General features: G+C 42.3%; 1 protein-coding gene across 1 annotated transcript in view; it reads left to right on the top strand.

Moving 5' to 3' along the window:
- Positions 1-22,016, top strand: part of KIZ (kizuna centrosomal protein) — a 194,295-nt gene that overhangs the window by 25,237 nt on the left and 147,042 nt on the right. Inside the window, exon 4 of the mRNA XM_069768928.1 lies at positions 21,037-21,682. Coding sequence (XP_069625029.1) covers positions 21,037-21,682 — 646 coding nt within the window. The remainder of the gene's footprint in view (positions 1-21,036; positions 21,683-22,016) is intronic.

The following is a 22,016-nucleotide window of genomic DNA, read 5'->3' as shown; positions in this document are numbered from 1 at the left end:
TTTTTTTTTGCAGGTGTACACAAGATTTTATTACGTTTTCATTGTGTAAGTGAATGTTTCCTTTATAAGTAATCTGTTAGGAAGATTATACACCCCGTGAATGTTTCCTTTGTAAGTAATCTGTTAGGAAGATTTCACACCCCCAAACTGTTATACATGCACATTTAACTCTCGCATAGACATGTCTATCCATGTGTTTACCTAGCCAGTACATTCTTCCGTTATCGAGAAATTTCCATTTGAATCAATATGCAAATGAGGCTGAAGTGCTTTCGGCGCATGAAAGCTCTTCCTGAACTTATGTAACTCTGGCTCTATAGCGCCACCCTCTGCTTGACTGACTGCTCTTTTGCCATGTAACTTCAAGCAAAGGATCTGTTGGTCAAGTAGAAGAAAGGTGAGGAATAGAGCTGGAGTGGCAAAGTCTTGGGAAGAGCTTCCATGCGCCGAAAGCACTTAAGCATCGTTTGTATATTGATTCAGCTGGCAATTTCTTGGTAGCAGAGAACCAGACTAAGTAGTTAAAGGTATGGATGGACTTGTCTTTGCACGAGCTACATGTGCATATAAGCAGTTTGGGTGTGGGGGGTAAAATCCTGCTGACAGATTCCTTTTAATAGCCCCTATGCCACAGTTCTGTAGTCAGCCGGATTCATTCTCTTCAGTTATGATTATTTACATTTTTATGTATATAAAATTCTTCTTTAAAATCAAATCTGGGCTGTGAATCAATCTACAATGCACAATTAGAAGTCGGGTCAAACCTTTCAGAAAATTCTCATCCACTCCGAAATTATCACTCGTTAGCCTCCTTTGTTTCTACTGTTATTGTTGCCATGTCAACTTATCCTAACACATAATAAAGACAATTTATCTCCTGAAATGAACAAACTGTGTGGCAAAGGAAAAGTTATTAGATTTCAAAACTGAATTCTTGCACTTGATGCAAACGTGTGATCATTACTGAGTGTTTGTTTATATTTGCACTTTGTAACGATTTGTAGATTCCTGTTATTAACAAGTATTACACCTGCCAAATATTATAATGAATTGCTAATTTTGATAAACCATAACAATAATTGACCGGTGTAAATGTGCAATAAGATCAGGGATCCACACTCAGCTCTGTAAAACTCCTGAATTTCTGTGGCACAAGCAATAAATGTTCCATTTCCACAGGCAATGACTAGGTAACAATGTCCACACAAGATTGGTGGGGTACAAGTACGGAAGTTGTGGTCATATCCATGAGAAAATACTTTTTTTTTTTTTTACTTTTTGATTCTTGTTGGTTTAAAAAGTTGTTTCATGTTAAAGAGCCATTAAAGGGGTTGTATGAGATTAGGCTCATACAATGTCTTCTCTTCATCTACACATTTGGCTAGTATGCCAGGATAGCTCTTAGCATACATGCTGAACTTGTTCTGTCTTTGGCCTCTTTGAGCCTGATATACATGTTGGTATAATGCAGGAAATAAAGTACGGAATAACAGAGTAGACAATACTATTCCATAAACCGAACTCTGTGAAAAAATATATTTGCTGTACATTTATAAATGTAACCAATGCATAATAGTCTGTAGGTGATGGATACTTCGAATGCGTGTCATGCTTTTTCTAAAAAAAAAAACTTCATATGATGTACCTGTTAAACATGTCATATAAGTACATAAGAATGTGATCTGGATGGAATTTTACACTTGCCAATATATGAATAAGTGATATAGGCTCTGCTGCCTTCATCCGAGACAAATCTGATCTGCCCATAAAATGGTCGCTGATAGAGAAACGTGTGACCCATCAGTTAAAAAAGCAGTTGAAGTGTTTTCATTGGAGGAGGCTAATGGACAGGTCCGGGCACATGATCATTCATCAGCGGCCATTGTAGGAAGAGGAGCTCTGTGCAGTCTGTGATGAAGTAAGATGCAGGTAAACACGGTCAAAGGAGCCCTCAGGACTGGGTCGCAACGGCAAATTCTTTATTCTACAATGCGTTTCAAGTCATCGTCTTCATCAGGGGCCAAGATAATTAGGATGGAGGGAGGGGATATTTAAAACAAGGGCAACCAATAAAAACAAGAAGGCAGTCTACCAATTTACAATCAATGAAATATGGAAAACACTCAATAGAATACATATACAAAGTAAACATGATGAAATAAATACAACTCAGGATAAAAGCAAACAAATAAAAGCAATTAAAAACAATAATAAAATTATTAATAATGTATAAAGAAATATATAAAGAACAATTGAATTATTTAGCCACATTCTCAACGGTGAGGTTCAAACCCTCTGGAGCTAATGTGCCTAATTTGAATATCCAATAGCGCGCTCTATTAATTAGATCGGGGACGTTGTCTGGAATTTGGTTAATGACAATGAGCCTTAAAAATATTGGATGCTTCTGGATGCGCGATAGCAAAGTGTTTGGATAAATTGTGTAGTAAAAAGCCATTGCGGATATTTCCGCTGTGTTTATTTAGGCGAGCATGCATGGGTTGAATGGTACGACCCAAATATTGGAGGCCACAGGTACATTCTATTAGATAAATCACATAAATTGATAGGCAGCTTACATGACGCTTCATTTTATAACTGATGCTCGTAGTTTTTTATCTAAATTCTTTTGCTTCATGTACAATGGAAAATTACAAAGTGTGCGATTTTTTTTTTTTTTTTTTTTTTTCCTTCTTCTAAAAAATAGTTCTGGGGTGAGGAGGGAGGTGTCTCAAAAGGATCGGATCACCCTTCAAAATGAACCAGTACTTATTAAGTAAATTTCAGATTAACATGTGGGACTGAAGTGGTGACAATGCTCCACTTGCCAAATTCTGAGGTGGTAATACTATTAGATGTATTCGTTTTAATTTTACTAATGCAGCCCTCCTGAGAAAACATCCCTAACTTTAGCAAAAATGGACACTGTCACATTTAGGCCGGCCGCGCTGCGGGAGTGAAGAGCCTTGGGATTCCAAATAGTTTTATATTAATACCAACACATTTTTCAAGGGACAAAAACCAAATTTTAATCTCCAACTATGACACACAATATATTCTACCATTAGAGTACACTCTGCTCCTGTACACTGTCTTCCCCTGTACAGTACTCTGCCTGGCTGATTTTACAGTGGGGCAAAAAAGTATTTAGTCAGTCAGCAATAGTGCAAGTTCCACCACTTAAAAAGATGAGAGGCGTCTGTAATTTACATCATAGGTAGACCTCAACTATGGGAGACAAACTGAGAAAAAAAAATCCAGAAAATCACATTGTCTGTTTTTTTATCATTTTATTTGCATATTATGGTGGAAAATAAGTATTTGGTCAGAAACAAACAATCAAGATTTCTGGCTCTCACAGACCTGTAACTTCTTCTTTAAGAGTCTCCTCTTTCCTCCACTCATTACCTGTAGTGGCACCTGTTTAAACTTGTTATCAGTATAAAAAGACACCTGTGCACACCCTCAAACAGTCTGACTCCAAACTCCACTATGGTGAAGACCAAAGAGCTGTCAAAGGACACCAGAAACAAAATTGTAGCCCTGCACCAGGCTGGGAAGACTGAATCTGCAATAGCCAACCAGCTTGGAGTGAAGAAATCAACAGTGGGAGCAATAATTAGAAAATGGAAGACATACAAGACCACTGATAATCTCCCTCGATCTGGGGCTCCACGCAAAATCCCACCCCGTGGGGTCAGAATGATCACAAGAACGGTGAGCAAAAATCCCAGAACCACGCGGGGGGACCTAGTGAATGAACTGCAGAGAGCTGGGACCAATGTAACAAGGCCTACCATAAGTAACACACTACGCCACCATGGACTCAGATCCTGCAGTGCCAGACGTGTCCTACTGCTTAAGCCAGTACATGTCCGGGCCCATCTGAAGTTTGCTAGAGAGCATTTGGATGATCCAGAGGAGTTTTGGGAGAATGTCCTGTGGTCTGATGAAACCAAACTGGAACTGTTTGGTAGAAACACAACTTGTCGTGTTTGGAGGAAAAAGAATACTGAGGTGCATCCATCAAACACCATACCTACTGTAAAGCATGGTGGTGGAAACATCATGCTTTGTGGCTGTTTCTCTGCAAAGGGGCCAGGACGACTGATCCGGGTACATGAAAGAATGAATGGGGCCATGTATCGTGAGATTTTGAGTGCAAACCTCCTTCCATCAGCAAGGGCATTGAAGATGAAACGTGGCTGGGTCTTTCAACATGACAATGATCCAAAGCACACCGCCAGGGCAACGAAGGAGTGGCTTCGTAAGAAGCATTTCAAGGTCCTGGAGTGGCCTAGCCAGTCTCCAGATCTCAATCCTATAGAAAACCTTTGGAGGGAGTTGAAAGTCCGTGTTGCCAAGCGAAAAGCCAAAAACATCACTGCTCTAGAGGAGATCTGCATGGAGGAAATACCAACAACAGTGTGTGGCAACCTTGTGAAGACTTACAGAAAACGTTTGACCTCTGTCATTGCCAACAAAGGATATATTACAAAGTATTGAGATTAAATTTTGTTTCTGACCAAATACTTATTTTCCACCATAATATGCAAATAAAATGTTAAAAAAACAGACAATGTGATTTTCTGGATTTTTTTTTCTCAGTTTGTCTCCCATAGTTGAGGTCTACCTATGATGTAAATTACAGACGCCTCTCATCTTTTTAAGTGGTGGAACTTGCACTATTGCTGACTGACTAAATACTTTTTTGCCCCACTGTATCTTCTGCAGAGCACATCATCATTGCTTTCTGTGTAGGTTTCTATCATTGTTAGCTAGTTTCTAGCAGAGACCAAGGGATTATTTATTTTATTTTTTCCATACAAAGTATTTTTTTTCATAAAAAAGGATTTTTTTTTCTGTCCATTCTTTCGGACCCCTTTAACAAATAAAACTTTTTGAACTGATGAGTAAAAAGTTTAAAATGTCATATTGTTAGGTGTTGAGTTAACTTAACCTTTTCTGATCTTGTGACTCACTATTTCAGCTTGGCTTAGTTGGAAAAGTTTTATTTTTAAAATAAAGTCTATTTTGAGTTCTTAGTAAATAGGATGAATGTGTCTGGTAATCCCCCCCTAGAATATTTCATGCCTTTAATGGGCCGTGATCTGGCGTATTTGCGTTATGAACACACATTCCAGAATATCATTATGCCACGCCACGAAGCACAGCAGAAGGCAGCAATTCGATTTGTTTGTTGTGTTACTTTATTCTCCCTCTTTTACAAAGGAGAAGAAGCCGATTACATATCTCCGGGACTGACAGAAGGGGGGGGAAAAAAAAAGAAGTCTGCCGGAAAAAGCTGAAATGTGTTCGGTTATGTATCTGTAGTAATGCAGGCGTCTAATCCCTCCTACTATCTCCATATAAATGATGCCGTTCTAGGCCATTGCTTCTTTCTTCACTTTAAAAAAAAGAAATAAATAAATAGAAAAAAAAACCCTGCAAAGCCCTTTCAGATGAAATGTCTAAAAACATGGCGTAATAACTTGGAGCATGCTGGCAAGTGTAGTCACTTGTGACTGCGTGAATCCCCCTCAGCAAGTCAATATTGTAATAAGCAGAACTGGTAACATCTCTCCATTATTCAGAGGAGCCAACAGCGTGCTTGTCCCTTAGGCTGCGGCATTCATTAAGGAAAGCTTACTGGGCTGAAAGCTGGAAACAGATGATAACAGGATATGATTTTCATATTTAATGCATCCCCTTGGAAGAGTATGTGTGCTGCAGATTGATAGAAGAATCTACTGCTACTTTACTGAAAGACTTTCTAGTTTGCCCTATAGCTACCGATGGAATCATTCAGCCAAGAAATTACCTTTTCCTCCTTTTACCTGCTTTATATATCTGCCAAGCAGGCAGCCGAGCTGCCAGTGAATGTTATTGTGCAGTTAACTGTTTGGTATTTAAGACTCTTATCAGAAAAGAAACAGAGGCCATACGGTTTTTTTTTTAAAGTAGAAATAAGGTTTGAGGTTTTGCCTTCTTTTTTTCTCTCTCTTTTTTTTCCTTTTTAGAACTCTAGTTGGCATATATACCGTTTTGTAGGAAGTTCTTTCCATAGTTGTCCATGCTCGTTTTTTTTTGCTTTGAGGATACTAAAAGTTTTGGGTGACTTTTACAAGCTAGGGTATGTTTGTGAAACATTAAAAAAAATCTTTGATTTCTGTATAATCAAAGGAAATGGGTAGTTAAGGAGGCCAGAACGTTTCATATGCTGATTAGTGGACATATTGAAAGTATCCCTAGGTGCTCAAACACCTACATATTGCTTCTATTCTATGCCAGTGAAGCAGTATGAGTACGTGAAATTTAAAGGGATTGTCCAGCCTTGTGCTCAAAAAGTGTATAAATATGTATGTATACATACCCTGTGTTTACTTACTGTTAATCCTCAGAACTTGCTCTACTTTTTTTTTTAAGTTCAGTTCCATTGGGGCAGAGCTGTAATCTGTGACTATACATTAGCTGCAATGCCTACAGGGAGTCTGTTATAGTCTGGGACACGCCTCCTGACTCATCATTGGTTCAGACTGCTTCTCTTTTTCCCCTCTGCCTCCTGTGATTGGCTGCTGTGTATAAGCACAAGAAGTCTGTGCATAGAGAGCTGATTTCAGTTACATCAAGGACAGAATAACTGAACTTTCTCCCACTTAGTTTAGAAATTAATCAGTTATTGCATAGATACTGATCGGAAAGAGTCCTTGTAAGGAGGGAAAGTAAGAGCAATTTCCTGCTTGTTTTCATGAGCAGAATTTTAAAGGTACAAATGGCACTCCACTGACCCATAGATAACCGCGCTGACAATTATTGTTTCTCTATTTTATGTTTTGTATTTGGATGTAGACAATGACTGGTAAGGCCTCATTACTATACAAGACTGTTCATTTCTTAGGATACAGATGTATTAAAAAAAAAAAAATATATATATATATATAAATATATTAAAATGGATCTGTTAAGAGAGAAAAAAATAGACTTCAATGGGCCAATTCATTAAGACTGGCATTGTGCATGCCAGTGTTAATGATGGATGCGCTGGGGAAAGATGTATCACGGGAGGAGTTGTAAGTGACACTCACCGATGCAATCTCCTGGGAAGACGGGACCCGGAGAGAGTCTCAGGCTCCCAGGAACGCGGGGCAAGTGAGACTGGAGAGAGATTGCTTCTGGTCTGACAGGACCTGAATCACCTGACTGCTGGGGTGTGTGGCCTAAGCTCCAGAGAGCTAGGAGCTGAAGGAAGACTGCTAGAAAGGTAACTAAAGGATAAAGCTACCAAGGGGCACAGACATGGACGAAAACCAGATTAGGCCAGGGTCAGAGCACAGGATAGCGCGACGGTACCGAGGGACTAGACAGAACGGATAGTAGGGGCCAAGCAGAGGTCAATACCAAACAGACAGAGACAGAATCCAACAAACAGTATCCAGAGAACAGACCGAGTCAAAAACCAAAGAATCAGGCAAACCAGCACTCTGCACAAAACACACTCAGGGGTCAACACACTCCGCCAAGGGTGAAGTTATCACTGACAAAGGAAATTCCCAGATGGAGGCTATAAAAAGTCCACCCAGGATCAGTGTGAGGCTACAGGAATTAACCCTAGAAGAACCGACCCAGACAAACCATGGCAGATGTATCTAATATTTAAAGGGGCCACTAAACCAACTAGGCATGAACCTCCTCCTGGACTGTTACTCCAGTCCCTGCCTTAAATAATATTTCTGGAGTTAGGTATGTCTCAACTTTTTCATGAATTTGTTAGGTGGGCTTTACCACTCCCCATTCCTTCCCACCTCTGCCCTCTTTGGTGACGCTGACTAAAAATTCCTGTCACATTATGAAAGTGTTTTACACCACAAAATGGCAGAAACCCCTATATGAATCGGGCCCTTAGGGCTCATTCCCACTTGCGTTTAATTCGGACAAATGCAATCCAATAAAAAGTCTGATTTGCATTCGGACCAGTGTTATTTTATTATTATTATTATTATTTATTTATATAGCACCATTGATTCCATGGTGCTGTACATGAGAAGGGGTTACATACAAGTTACAGATATCACATACAGTAAACAAACTAACAGTGACGGACTGATACAGAGGGGCGAGGACCCTGCCCTTGCGGGCTTACATTCTACAGGATTATGGGGAAGGAGACAGTAGGTTGAGGGTTGCAGGAGCTCCGGTGTTGGTGAGGCGGTAGCTTCGATACTGATGAGGCGGCAGCGGTGTCAGTGCAGGCTGTAGGCTTTCCTGAAGAGATGAGTTTTCAGGTTCCGTCTGAAGGATCCGACTGTGGTTGATAGTCGGACGTGTTGGAGCAGAAAGTTCCAGAGGATGGGGGATATTCGGGAGAAGTCTTTGAGGCGATTGGACGAGGAGCGAATAAGTGTGGAGGAGAGAAGGAGGTCTTGGGAGGACCGGAGATCACGTGAGGGAAGATATCGGGAGATTAGTTCAGAGATATATGGAGGAGACAGGTTGTGGGTGGCTTTGTAGGTCAGTATTAGTAATTTGAACTGAATACGCTGAGGGAATGGGAGCCAGTGAAGAGATTTGCAGAGGGGGGAAGCAGAGAAATAGCAAGGAGAGAGATGAATTAGTCGGGCAGCAGAGTTAAGGATGGACTGGAGAGGTGCAAGGGTGTTAGCAGGGAGGCCACAGAAAAGGATGTTGCAGTAGTCAAGGCGGGAGATGATGAGGGCGTGCACAAGCATTTTAGTAGATTGGGGGTTGAGGAAAGGACGGATCCTGGAGATATTTTTGAACTGGAGGCAACAGGAGGTGGAAAGAGCTTGGATGTGTGGTTTGAAGGACAGGGCAGAGTCGAAGGTTACTCCGAGGCAGCGGACTTCGGGTACGGGGGAAAGCATGATGTCATTGACTGTGATAGATAGGTCAGGTAAGGAAGATTTGTGGGATGGAGGAAAGATGATGAGTTCAGATTTGTCCACATTGAGTTTGAGGAAGCGAGTGTGTGCGAGTGTGTTCATCTGCGTTTTTTTTTCCAGCTCAGATGAGATCTCAATCGGACTGGAAAAAACTCGCAGCATGCTGCGATTATAATCGGAAATCGGCTAATTCTTTTCTTAATATCATGTTTTGATGGAGCCACACAGTGGACTGAGCTAAGCCTGATAATCTAATCTTTTCTAGCTGGCACATGCCTCCTTCAAGCAAATTGCAGTTAGCTTCAGTTTGCTGCAGTTTATCAACTTAGATGCAGTGGTCAACTGTAACCACAGAATCTAGGCAGTTAGAATGAGTGACCTCCTCCCACCCTTTATTACCTGGTACCAATCACTTGCCTTGGTAGCCAGGGGCCTAATGAAGGCCATCCTGACATTGGTGTATAAAGTGGTGCCATTGCATGGGCAGAGTTTCGCATTTACCACCGCATTGCGAATTAAAAGGCACCATTAAGTTACAATGGCAGCTGGTGGCACTCTGAAAGCTTCCATCGCTCTCATCTTGGTAGTCTGTTGTGAGTTCTGTTTTTGGGCTCCCTCTGGTGGTTACTGATGGTACTGGGTGATTTGTGTTCTGCTGTCTCTGGTGTCCACCTGTTCTATTAGGATTTGGGAGTTTCCTATTTAACCGGGCTTTCTTGTCATTTCCCCGCAGGCTATCAAGGTTATCAGAGTGTTTTGTTACCTCAGCTTCTGGCTTCAGTAATCTTCAGGACAAGCTAAGTTTTTGATTTTCTTGTTCCACGTTTTGATTTATTTTTGTCTTGTCCAGCTTGCATATAATTGTTTCTTTGCTGCTGGTTGCTCTAGCGGGCTGTAATTGCTCCTCATGTTCCATGAGTTGGAACATGAGTTCAAGTAATTACAGGATGGTTTTTTGAAGGGTTTTTTGCTGACCGCGCAGTTTACTTTTGTATCCTCTGCTATCTAGTTTTAGCGGGCCTCATTTTGCTGAATCTGATTTCATACTGTGTATGTGCCTTCCTCTCATTTCACCGTCATTATATGTGGGGGGCTGCTATTTCTGTGGGGTATTTCTCTGGAGGCAAGAGAGGTCTGTGTTTCTTCTAATAGGGGAAGTTAGATCTTCGGCTGGTGCGAGACGTCTAGGATCAACGTAGGCACGTTCCCCGGCTATTGTTATTTGTGTGTTCAGGTTTAGGGTCGCGGTCAGCTCAGGTTCCATCACCCTAGAGCACGTTGGTGCTTGTCCTTTTGTGATTCCCTGCCATTGGAATCATGACAGTATAGCCGGCCAAAAATGTTTGGGCTGAAGTAGGAGGAAAAGTAGTCTGAGGAAGTTTTTTTTTTTTTTTTTTCTCCTCTGAGGTTGTTGCCTAGCCCTAATTGCAGCCTGGCTGATTTTTTTTTTTTTTTTCCTCCTCTTAATCCTTGAATGGCTCTGACCGTAGCTGTTTATCATGGACGTCCAGAGTTTAGCTTCCAGCTTGAATAATCTTCCTGCTAAGGTTCAAAATATACAAGATTTTGTTGTACATGCTCCTATGTCTGAACCTAGAATTCCTATTCCAGAGTTCTTTGCTGGAGATAGATCTAGTTTTCTGAATTTTAGGAACAATTGCAAGCTGTTCCTTTCTTTGAAATCTCGCTCTTCTGGAGACCCTGCTCAGCAGGTTAAGATTATTATATCTTTCCTGCGGGGTGACCCTCAAAATTGGGCATTTGCATTGGCACCAGGGGATCCTGCGTTGCTTAATGTGGATGCGTTTTTTCTGGCATTGGGTTTGCTCTATGAGGAACCTAACCAAGAGATTCAGGCTGAAAAAGCTTTATTGGCTCTCTCTCAGGGGCAAGATGAAGCAGAAATATATTGTCAAAAATTTCGGAAATGGTCAGTGCTTACTCAGTGGAATGAGTGCGCCCTGGCTGCAAAGTTCAGAGATGGCCTTTCTGAGGCCATTAAAGATGTTATGGTGGGGTTCCCTGCGCCTACGGGTCTGAATGAGTCTATGACTATGGCTATTCAGATTGATCGGCGTTTACGGGAGCGCAAACCTGTGCACCATTTGGCGGTGTCTTCTGAACAGGCACTTGAGACAATGCAATGTGATAGAGTTCAGTCTAGAAGTGAACGGCAAAACTATAGGCGGAAAAATGGGTTGTGCTTTTATTGTGGTGATTCAGCTCATGTTATATCAGCATGCTCTAAACGCACAAAAAAGGTTGATAAGTCTGTTGCCATTAGTACGTTACAGTCTAAGTTCATTCTGTCTGTGACTCTGATTTGCTCATTATCATCCATTTCCGTCGATGCCTATGTAGATTCAGGCGCTGCCCTGAGTCTTATGGATTGGTCATTTGCCAAGCGATGTGGGTTTAGTCTTGAGCCTCTGGAAGTCCCTATTCCTTTGAAGGGAATTGACTCTACACCTTTAGCTATGAATAAACCTCAGTACTGGACACAAGTGACCATGCGTATGACTCCCGTTCATCAGGAGGTGATTTGCTTCCTGGTGTCGTATAATTTACATGATGTTCTAGTACTTGGTCTGCCATGGTTACAAACTCATAATCCAGTCCTTGACTGGAAAACAATGTCTGTGTTAAGCTGGGGATGTCAGGGGGTTCATGATGATGCACCTCCGATTTCTATCGCTTCATCTACTCCTTCTGAGGTTCCTGTATTTTTGTCGGATTATCGGGATGTTTTTGAGGAGCCTAAGCTCAGTTCGCTTCCTCCTCACAGGGATTGCGATTGTGCTATAGATTTAATTCCTGGTAGTAAATTTCCTAAAGGTCGTTTGTTCAATCTGTCAGTGCCAGAGCATACTGCTATGCGGGATTATGTTAAGGAGTCCTTGGAAAAGGGACATATCCGTCCATCTTCGTCCCCTTTGGGAGCAGGTTTTTTTTTTTCGTGGCCAAGAAAGATGGGTCCTTGAGACCTTGTATAGATTATCGTCTTTTGAATAAGATTACCGTAAAATATCAGTATCCTTTGCCTTTGTTGACTGATTTGTTTGCTCGCATTAAGGGGGCTAAATGGTTCACTAAGATTGATCTCCGGGGTGCGTATAATCTTATACGAATAAAGCAAGGTGATGAGTGGAAAACCGCATTTAATACGCCTGAGGGCCATTTTGAGTATTTGGTAATGCCTTTCGGACTTTCTAATGCTCCTTCAGTCTTCCAGTCCTTTATGCACGATATTTTCCGTGAATATCTGGATAAATTTATGATTGTGTATTTGGATGATATTTTGTTTTTTTCTGATGACTGGGAGTCTCATGTTCAGCAGGTCAGGAAGGTGTTTCAGGTCCTGCGGGCTAATTCCTTGTTTGTAAAGGGCTCAAAGTGTCTCTTTGGAGTCCAGAAGATTTCTTTCTTGGGGTATATTTTTTCCCCTTCTACTATTGAGATGGATCCCGTCAAGGTTCGGGCTATTTGTGACTGGACGCAGCCTGCATCTCTTAAGAGTTTGCAGAAGTTCTTGGGCTTTGCTAATTTCTATCGTCGTTTTATAACTAATTTTTCTAGTGTTGTTAAGCCTTTGACGGATTTGACTAAGAAGGGTGCTGATGTTGCTGATTGGTCTCCTGCGGCTGTGGAGGCCTTTCAGGAACTTAAACGCCGGTTTTCTTCTGCTCCTGTGTTGCGTCAGCCTGATGTTTCGCTTCCTTTCCAAGTTGAGGTTGATGCTTCCGAGATTGGAGCGGGGGCGGTTTTGTCACAGAGAAGCTCCGATTGCTCGGTGATGAAGCCATGTGCGTTCTTTTCTAGAAAATTTTCGCCCGCTGAGCGGAATTATGATGTGGGTAATCGGGAACTTTTGGCCATGAAGTGGGCATTTGAGGAGTGGCGTCATTGGCTGGAGGGTGCTAGACATCGTGTGGTGGTCTTGACTGATCACAAAAATCTGATTTACCTTGAGTCTGCCAGGCGTCTGAATCCTAGACAGGCTATTTAGTCACTGTTTTTCTCTCGTTTCAATTTTGTGGTTTCATACCTGCCTGGTTCAAAGAATGTGAAGGCGGATGCTCTTTCTAGGAGTTTTGTGCCTGACTCCCCTGGAAATTCTGAGCCCACTGGTATCCTTAAAGATGGGGTGATTTTGTCGGCCGTCTTCCCAGACTTGCGACGTGCTTTGCAGGAGTTTCAGGCGGGTAAACCTGATCGTTGTCCGCCTGAGAGACTGTTTGTTCCGGATAGCTGGACCAGTAGAGTCATCTCTGAGGTCCATTCTTCTGCGTTGGCAGGTCATCCTGGAATATTTGGTACTAGAGACTTGGTGGGCAGGTCTTTTTGGTGGCCTTCCTTGTCTAGGGATGTGCGTTCTTTTGTGCAGTCTTGTGAGGTTTGTGCTCGGGCTAAGCCTTGCTGTTCTCGAGCCAGTGGATTGTTGTTACCTTTGCCTATCCCGAAGAGGCCTTGGACGCACATTTCCATGGACTTTATTTCGGATCTCCCTGTCTCTCAAAAAATGTCTGTCATCTGGGTTGTGTGTGACCGCTTTTCTAAAATGGTTCAACTTGTACCCTTGCCTAAGTTGCCTTCCTCCTCTGAGTTGGTCCCTCTGTTTTTCCAGAACGTGGTTCGTTTGCATGGGATTCCGGAGAACATCGTTTCTGACAGGGGATCCCAGTTTGTGTCTAGATTTTGGCCGACGTTCTGTGCTAAGATGGGCATTGATTTGTCCGTTTCGTCTGCATTCCACCCTCAGACAAATGGCCAGACGGAGCGAACTAATCAGACCTTGGAAACTTATTTGAGGTGTTTTGTTTCTGCTGATCAGGATGACTGGGTTACCTTTTTGCCGCTGGCCGAGTTTGCCCTTAATAATCGGGCTAGTTCTGCTACCTTGGTTTCTCCTTTCTTTTGTAATTCGGGGTTTCATCCTCGTTTTTCCTCTGGTCAGGTGGAGCCTTCTGATTGTCCTGGAGTGGACATGGTGGTGGATAGGTTGCATCAGATTTGGAGTCATGTGGTGGACAATTTGAAGTTGTCCCAGGAGAAGGCTCAGCAGTTTGCTAATCGCCGTCGCCGCGTGGGTCCTCGACTTCGTGTTGGGGACTTGGTGTGGTTGTCTTCTCGTTTTGTTCCTATGAAGGTCTCTTCTCCTAAGTTCAAGCCTCGGTTCATCGGTCCTTATAGGATCTTGGAAATTCTTAACCCTGTGTCGTTTCGTTTGGATCTCCCGGCATCGTTTGCTATTCATAATGTGTTCCATCGGTCGTTGTTGCGGAGGTATGAGATACCTGTTGTTCCTTCGCCTGAGCCTCCTGCTCCGGTGCTGGTGGAGGGAGAATTGGAGTATGTTGTGGAGAAGATCTTGGATTCTCGTGTTTCCAGACGGAAACTCCAATATTTGGTCAAGTGGAAGGGTTATGGTCAGGAGGATAATTCTTGGGTGGTTGCCTCTGATGTTCATGCTGATGATTTGGTCAGTGCTTTTCATAGGGCTCATCCTGGTCGCCCTGGTGGTTCTCGTGAGGGTTCGGTGACCCCTCCTCAAGGGGGGGGTACTGTTGTGAGTTCTGTTTTTGGGCTCCCTCTGGTGGTTACTGATGGTACTGGGTGATTTGTGTTCTGCTGTCTCTGGTGTCCACCTGTTCTATTAGGATTTGGGAGTTTCCTATTTAACCGGGCTTTCTTGTCATTTCCCCGCCGGCTATCAAGGTTATCAGAGTGTTTTGTTACCTCAGCTTCTCGCTTCAGTAATCTTCAGGACAAGCTAAGTTTTTGATTTTCTTGTTCCACGTTTTGATTTATTTTTGTCTTGTCCAGCTTGCATATAATTGTTTCTTTGCTGCTGGTTGCTCTAGCGGGCTGTAATTGCTCCTCATGTTCCATGAGTTGGAACATGAGTTCAAGTAATTACAGGATGGTTTTTTGAAGGGTTTTTTGCTGACCGCGCAGTTTACTTTTGTATCCTCTGCTATCTAGTTTTAGCGGGCCTCATTTTGCTGAATCTGATTTCATACTGTGTATGTGCCTTCCTCTCATTTCACCGTCATTATATGTGGGGGGCTGCTATTTCTGTGGGGTATTTCTCTGGAGGCAAGAGAGGTCTGTGTTTCTTCTAATAGGGGAAGTTAGATCTTCGGCTGGTGCGAGACGTCTAGGATCAACGTAGGCACGTTCCCCGGCTATTGTTATTTGTGTGTTCAGGTTTAGGGTCGCGGTCAGCTCAGGTTCCATCACCCTAGAGCACGTTGGTGCTTGTCCTTTTGTGATTCCCTGCCATTGGAATCATGACAGTAGTCCAGTGAAGTTTAGCTACAAGATGAGCTTCATAGGGGACAGTGATTTTCACTGCATACTGTAGTGCCGTGGCATTTCAGTAAATAGTATAGGTGATCGCATGGCACCAGGTTCAAAATCCCCTAAAGGGAGTCAAAAAAAATAAAATGTTTAAATGTAATTGCCACACTTTTCTCTTATGAAAAATATAGAAATTAAAAAAATAGTAATGGCTGAAAGTGTTGGCACCCTTAAAATTTTCAGAAAATGCAATCAATCATGTTTTGTTATACACATGTTTATTTCCTTTCGGTGTATTAGTGCAGTAGAAGAAAAACTGAGGGGAAAAAAAAGGCAAATTGGACATAATTTCTCACAAAACCCCCAAAAATAGGCCAGACAAAAATTGTTGGCGCCTTTCCAAAATGGTGGTTAAACAACTTTGTTTGAAGCATGTGATGCTCATTCAAATTCACCTGTGGCAAGTAACCGGTGTAGGCAGTATGAAAATCACAGCTGACACCGGATAAAAATCAAGACGTTGACTCAATCTTTGCATTGTGTGCCACACTAGGCTTGGAGAACAGAAAGAGAAGACTGTTTTGAGAACCAAAATTGTTGAACAATATCAATAAACTCAAGGTTACAAGTCCATCTCCAGAGATCTTGATGTTGCTTTGTGCACATCATAATCAAGAAGTTTACAACCCATGGCACTGTAATTAATCTCTCTGGACGTGGACGGAAGACAAAAATTGATGAAAGGTTGCAACTCAGGATAGTCCGGATGGTGGACAAGCAGCCCCAAAGATGTTTTGTGGTTGTTTTGCTGCTTCTGCCACTGGGTGCAAAACATCATGAAATCGGAAGAAAAAATCCATGGGATTTGGGTCGCAACGTAGTGGCCAGTGTCAAAAGCTAGGTTTGCGTCATAGGTCTTCCAGCAGGACAAAGCACTGGAAAGTTCTCAAGTGGCCACCAATGAGTTCGGATGGAAATGCCATCGATCACCTGTGGAGAGAAATCTTAAAATTGCTGTTGGGAGAAGGCAGCCTTCAAATATGAGAAACCCGAAGCCGTTTGCAAAAGAAGAGCGATCTAAAATTCCAGCTGAGAGGAGTAAGATGCTTGTTGATTATAGGAAGCGATTGATTGCAGTCATTTATTCCAAAGGGTGTGCAACTAAATATTAAGATGAGGGTGCCAGCAATTGTATGCTGCCCATTTTTGGGGTTTTGTGTGAAATTATGTCCAATTTGCCTTTTTTTCTTTGTTTGTTTTTTGTGTTGTTCCAATACACACAAAGGAAATAAATATGTATAGCAAAACATATGTAATTGTCTGGAGAAAATACTTCATCTTCTGGAACAATTTCAGTGGTGCCAAAACTTTCTGCCGTGACTGTTTATAGTTGTTATAACTGGATCAGTAAAAATCATATCTGTCAGAATATAAAATTAATCCATATCGTAAATGACGTAAAGTGAACAAAAAAATCTTAACACCAGAATTACAAATTAAATTTTTTTTTTTTTTAGACATCTCACCCCCCAGAAAAAAAAAATTAAAACGCTATCAAAAGGGTGTGAATAAAACTGATAGCACATGAGGCAAAAGACATATCTCCAATATGATGACACAATTCAAATTTTTTTGCACTGTTAATCTGTCACCAGGTTTTTGCACTACCACCTAAGAGAATGAGAGAAGGATGATGTAGGGGCAGAGACCATGATTCCAGCAATGTGTCACTTACTTGGCTGCTTAGTCTAGTTTTGATAATCTCCTACTCATAAAACTTTGATTTTTATCACTAGAGGACTACTTGGCTTGCTACCTGATAGTCGAACCGTACCCCCCCCATTGATAGGCAGCTTTCTGCATATGCACAGTGTGCACAGAAATCTGTCAATCAGTGGTGGGAATGGGGTTATACGGAGCTAAATATTCAGAAAACTGATAGGTCTGCTGCAAATAAAACAGCATATTTTGTAAAAACTGCAGCAAGTGGCCTGTAACATGTATCGCCGGCGTCCACACATGATTCCCCTGGTCTCTCCATGATATACTCACTGCCCCTGCAGCGTCCTCGCACTCCTCTGTTCACGCCTCACAGAGGTGCACCTTTTTCGCTCTTCTTCCCTGCAAAGATGGCCCCAGCCAATAACTGGGAGGCATCTTGTATAAAAGGCACTCTGCCCAATTGGGAGGTGCCTGAGCAACCTCTTTTAGTTTAATGATAGTGTATGTGCAGCTGTATGTTGCCAGGTCCCCCGTCCTCTATTATAGTTATTCCCTTCTGCTGTAGTCCTGTGTAGTGTATACGTGACCCTCAAGCCACTACGCCGGTACTTCAACCTACAGTATTCCCGGGACTCGTGTGTCTGAACGAGAACCTAATCCCAAATCCAACGTTGTCCAGACTGTTTATCAGTCTCACTACCCTGCCTGTCAGTCACTCCCTTGTCCCAGTCCAGCGAACCCTCCTCCTGGGGTCGGCAGCAGTGGTACCGGTGACTGACTAGGAGTCGTACCTGGCGGCTCCCTGCAGCTCAAGTCTGTCTCCACCATGACACTGTTAGTCCCCGAACCACATGCGCCACCCGCGAGCGTGACACATCACTGGAGTTACAGTTTCTGCCCCTACATTATACTGCTCTGAGAATTCTGATGACCAAATTCCTTTATATAAAAATAAGCTCTATGCTAGTTGGCATTGCCGAAATCTTACTGTCCTGAAAAGTCATACTGATAGGCCATTTTTACAGCACAATGAATGGAGTAACCCCCTCCCCCCCAAAAAATAAATAAATAAATAAATAAATAAATAAAAATCAATTGTGGGATTGCTTTTTTTTATATTCTCAGAAGGTCTCCCGCCATACTATCACATCTAGCTTCAAGCACCCCCTCTGTCTGGCAGTATCATCCTGTCTCCTCCGTACCCTACTTAATTTACCTCTTCAACCCCTAAGCCAGTATATGTGCACCCAAATTTGCTCTTCAGTGCAGGGTACTCACAAAACAACGCAGGCGCCGGGAAAGGTCAGAGAGGCCCAGCACCTGCGCACTGCAGTACTTTGCTCTGCCCTCAACAGGACAGACAAAGTACGCCGGAGCCGCAGCGTGAAGACAAGAAGAGGACGCCATCGTAAGAAGATAGGAGGCCCCAGACCGGACCGTGACGCCCATCGGGCCGGACCGCCCACCCAGGTGAGTATAATTTAACCTCTTTTTTTATATTTCAGGATACATCGGGGGCTTATGTACAGCATTCCAGAATGCTGTACATGAGCCCCTGATGCTGGTGGGCTCAGCTCATCTTCGATTTTGGGGGTGACAGGTTCCCTTTAACAGACAAGTGAATGGGAGATCCTCATTTCCTGTTCCTGTGGAGAGCACTGAAATTGCTTGCTGCAGGGATCGGTGAGGGTAACTATTTACTATTTTATATCAATCCCTGCCTGTGTGTACAAGTCTTTGAAAGTCAGTCAAACCTTTTTAACTTTTCAGACCGTAAAAGGTCCAAAGAAATGTTGAAAATATGATTTATTCAAAGGAATATGCAAACAGCCTTTTCAAAAAGGAAGAGAACAGGATCTCTAGTGCTACCAACTGGAGGTAGCAATCCCTAAAGTCTATGTTTATCCTGTAAAAGAAATCTGTTTCCAGACGTTTGCCACCTAATGTAAGAGAAGCGTGAAGTAGAGATAGAGACCTTGATTCCAGCATTGTCACTTACTAGGCTGTTTGCTGTAGTTTTGATAAACTTTTATTACTAGAGGGCTAGTAGATCTGCTTCCTGGTAGTCCAACCACTCCCCCAACTTTGATTGGCAGCTTTCTGCCTATGCACAGTGGACACAGAAAGCTGACATTCAGTGGTGTGGGCGGGATTATACAGACTTTAACTTACAGAGATCTGGTAGATCTGAGTAGAGCAAACCGTGTCAAAGTTACAGCAAGCAATCGAATAAGTGATGCTTTGCTGCAATCAGGGTCTTTGCCTCTGCATTATGCTTCTCTCAGATGGGATAGCGAAAAACTGGTGACAATTTTCCTTTAAAGGGCCTTGCCATATGATTGGCTAGCAAAATCAGAAGCTTCGTTTGCAGAAATTGGCTTCAGGATTTTTGCCCTTCATACTTGCAAAAGGAACACATTTAAAACATTACATTGAAATTCTGTATGTGTCTGCAAAGAGCCTTCTTGTAGAGGTAACTACAAATGTTCGTCTACACCCGGGAGGATGCGGGGATGTGCCAACAGACCACCTGATGTACATGGGTGACTCGATCCTTTATTGATGGCAGATCTCGAGGCAAGTAAGCACCTTGTATTTCAGCATTCACATCCCCTTTCTCTCAAGGGAGGTCATCTACCACCATCGGTGTCTTAAGCTGCTGCTTATGACTATCTCCCTTTATGGACAGCGTAGCCGACGTCTGATAACAATGTGCCCACCATCAATATTGCCGCCTTGGAAAACTCTTGTAAAGCCAGAAAATTAAATCTATGCATGCTAATGACCAAAAATTCATAAGGCTAACAAACATTATAGAGGTAAAGGACTAGAGTATAACGTCCTCCTACATAATAGACCAATACTGTCTAATCAATCGATGGAGTACTCAAAGCGTAATACTGATCAAACAAAAATGGAGTAGCCACAAACCACCAATAAATTAAAAACAGTTTATTGAAACAATACATAAAATATAAATACCATCAGTATATAAATATGTCAAATTAAGGAGGAATAATGGTGGAGGGCAAAGAGTAGATCCAGCAAGTAACGCAACACACAATGTGTTGTTCAAGGGGAGGTGTCCCCTTGAGAAAGCTATGATAATAATATTTATATATGACGCCAACATATTCTGCAGCGCATTACAATTCAGCAGTTCATAATACAATAATTAGAGCAAAATAATGATGACCCTGCTTGTAAGAGCTTAACATCTGCAAAGCTACATGCGAAACGCGCGTCGGGGCTGTGGTGGCAGGATTGTGTTGATCCTCCCTTATCATGGGTAAGCAATACTATACATGACCCTTTTCCCTGTTCCACTCTACACTTCTGGCTCTTGTACCCTTTAGTACATATGATATTTTGAGCTTCAGTATATAGGTGCACACCACATTGTGTGTTGCTTTACCTGCTGGATCTATTCTTTTCCCTCCACCATTATTCCTCCTGCTAGTAATAAGTGTAGATTTGTTCCAGTTTGGTTTTATATGTAATCTTTGTATGGGACTGTTTTCCATGCCTCTCGCTGTTCCCCACCAACTGACCCTGATACTGTTTTAATAGTAGGAGCAGGGGTAGGGTTAGGGGTAGAGTTAGGGGGGTAGGGGTAGGGGTATGGTTAGGGTATTTTCAGCCATTTTAACCCTAAAAAACTTCCTAGAAAACACACAGACTCTGCATAGAAAACTGCACTAAAAAACGCACTAAAAAACACACCAAAAAAAGGACCTGCGTTTTCTGCCAAGAGCTGCGGTTTTTAGTGCAGAAAAAACAGCAGGGAAATCAGGAACGTGTGAACATGGCCTAAAAGTCACCAATTCTGCTGTTCGTATGTAACACGCCGGAGTTTGAGTTTTAATGCCCTGAAAAACTGTCTTGAAATGATGATAAATTCTCCAGTTTGTTTTCGTGGGTTTTTCTTTGGTCGAGAAAATAAACCGTAAAATTCGGTGCCCTTTACAGAACCGTATGGAATCTTTATCCAGCATCCTAAAAGCATTTTAATACTTGTTTTTGAAACAAAAGATATTCCATTTTGAAGGAGGAAAGAAAAACAATTTCTCGGCTTCCAATTCTTTCTTAAAGCCCCACAACCTCTATTTTCCAGATGCCGCAAGTTTCACGACAGGCAGAAATTAACACAAGCGCCGACATGTCAAGAAGAATCTATCATCCAGCAACAATCTTCATGGGCCGCCAAATGTCAGCCAACTCAAGCATTGAACATTGCCTTACACAGAGGAAATCTCCCCAGCCCACAAAGAGCTTTTCTATTTGTGACCCACATTCAGCCAGACAGGCAGCAATAAACAGCAATGTGACAGACAGCTGTGTAGTACCAGCTAATAGTGATACTCAGTGCTTAAATAAGCCTGACAAAATAGATGGGGAGACATCATCCTTCCAGATTAGTCAAAAAATGCCGGTCACATCCATCGCTTCTTCTGAGGATGCGAGAACACACCGCGCCGAGATCGACAAGACTCAAAGTGCTAGGAAACATTTAGTTGAAAGCAGGCAATCTGCACAACTTAGCGCACAGACTCTGAAAAGATTAAGTCCAGAGAACAGAACAGGGGATTTACAGAATGACAGCCCAGGCAACAAGGTGGAAGATTCATTGATGTATGAACGGCTGGTTCCTAATGAAGAGAGATTTCCACACGCGAGCCCCTCCGGATCTCCACCTGATGCCTGTGATTACATAAATAACCAAACATCAGATAGCTCGGGCGCCGGTGAAAATCTGTCAGGTATGATGCCTTCACTTACATATTTATTTTTTTCCTTTATCCTATACTATTTTCCATTTTCTTTGATATGTTCTTTATTGTCCTTGGTCTGCAGCAGGTAATCTTCTGAGTGAAAGTGAAGCAGAAGAAACATTTGTTCTTATACTTAGTTTTTGATTCTTGGATAAGTTTGCTTGTTTAACTTTTGATATTTTATGGGGGGGTTTATATTTATATACTCAAAATTTAGTATTTTCTTATCCTCCTTATAAAAAAAATTTCAGTCCAGCACAAAAAATTACAGTTTTCGATTATGTATAATTTGCTTTTTAACTACTTGCTTATCACCTGCAAA

The sequence above is a fragment of the Ranitomeya imitator genome, chromosome 5 (genome assembly GCF_032444005.1).
Source record: "Ranitomeya imitator isolate aRanImi1 chromosome 5, aRanImi1.pri, whole genome shotgun sequence".
Lineage (NCBI taxonomy): Eukaryota > Metazoa > Chordata > Amphibia > Anura > Dendrobatidae > Ranitomeya > Ranitomeya imitator.
The sequence above is the reverse complement of the archived record's forward strand: the minus strand, read 5'-3'. Positions and strand labels throughout refer to the sequence as shown.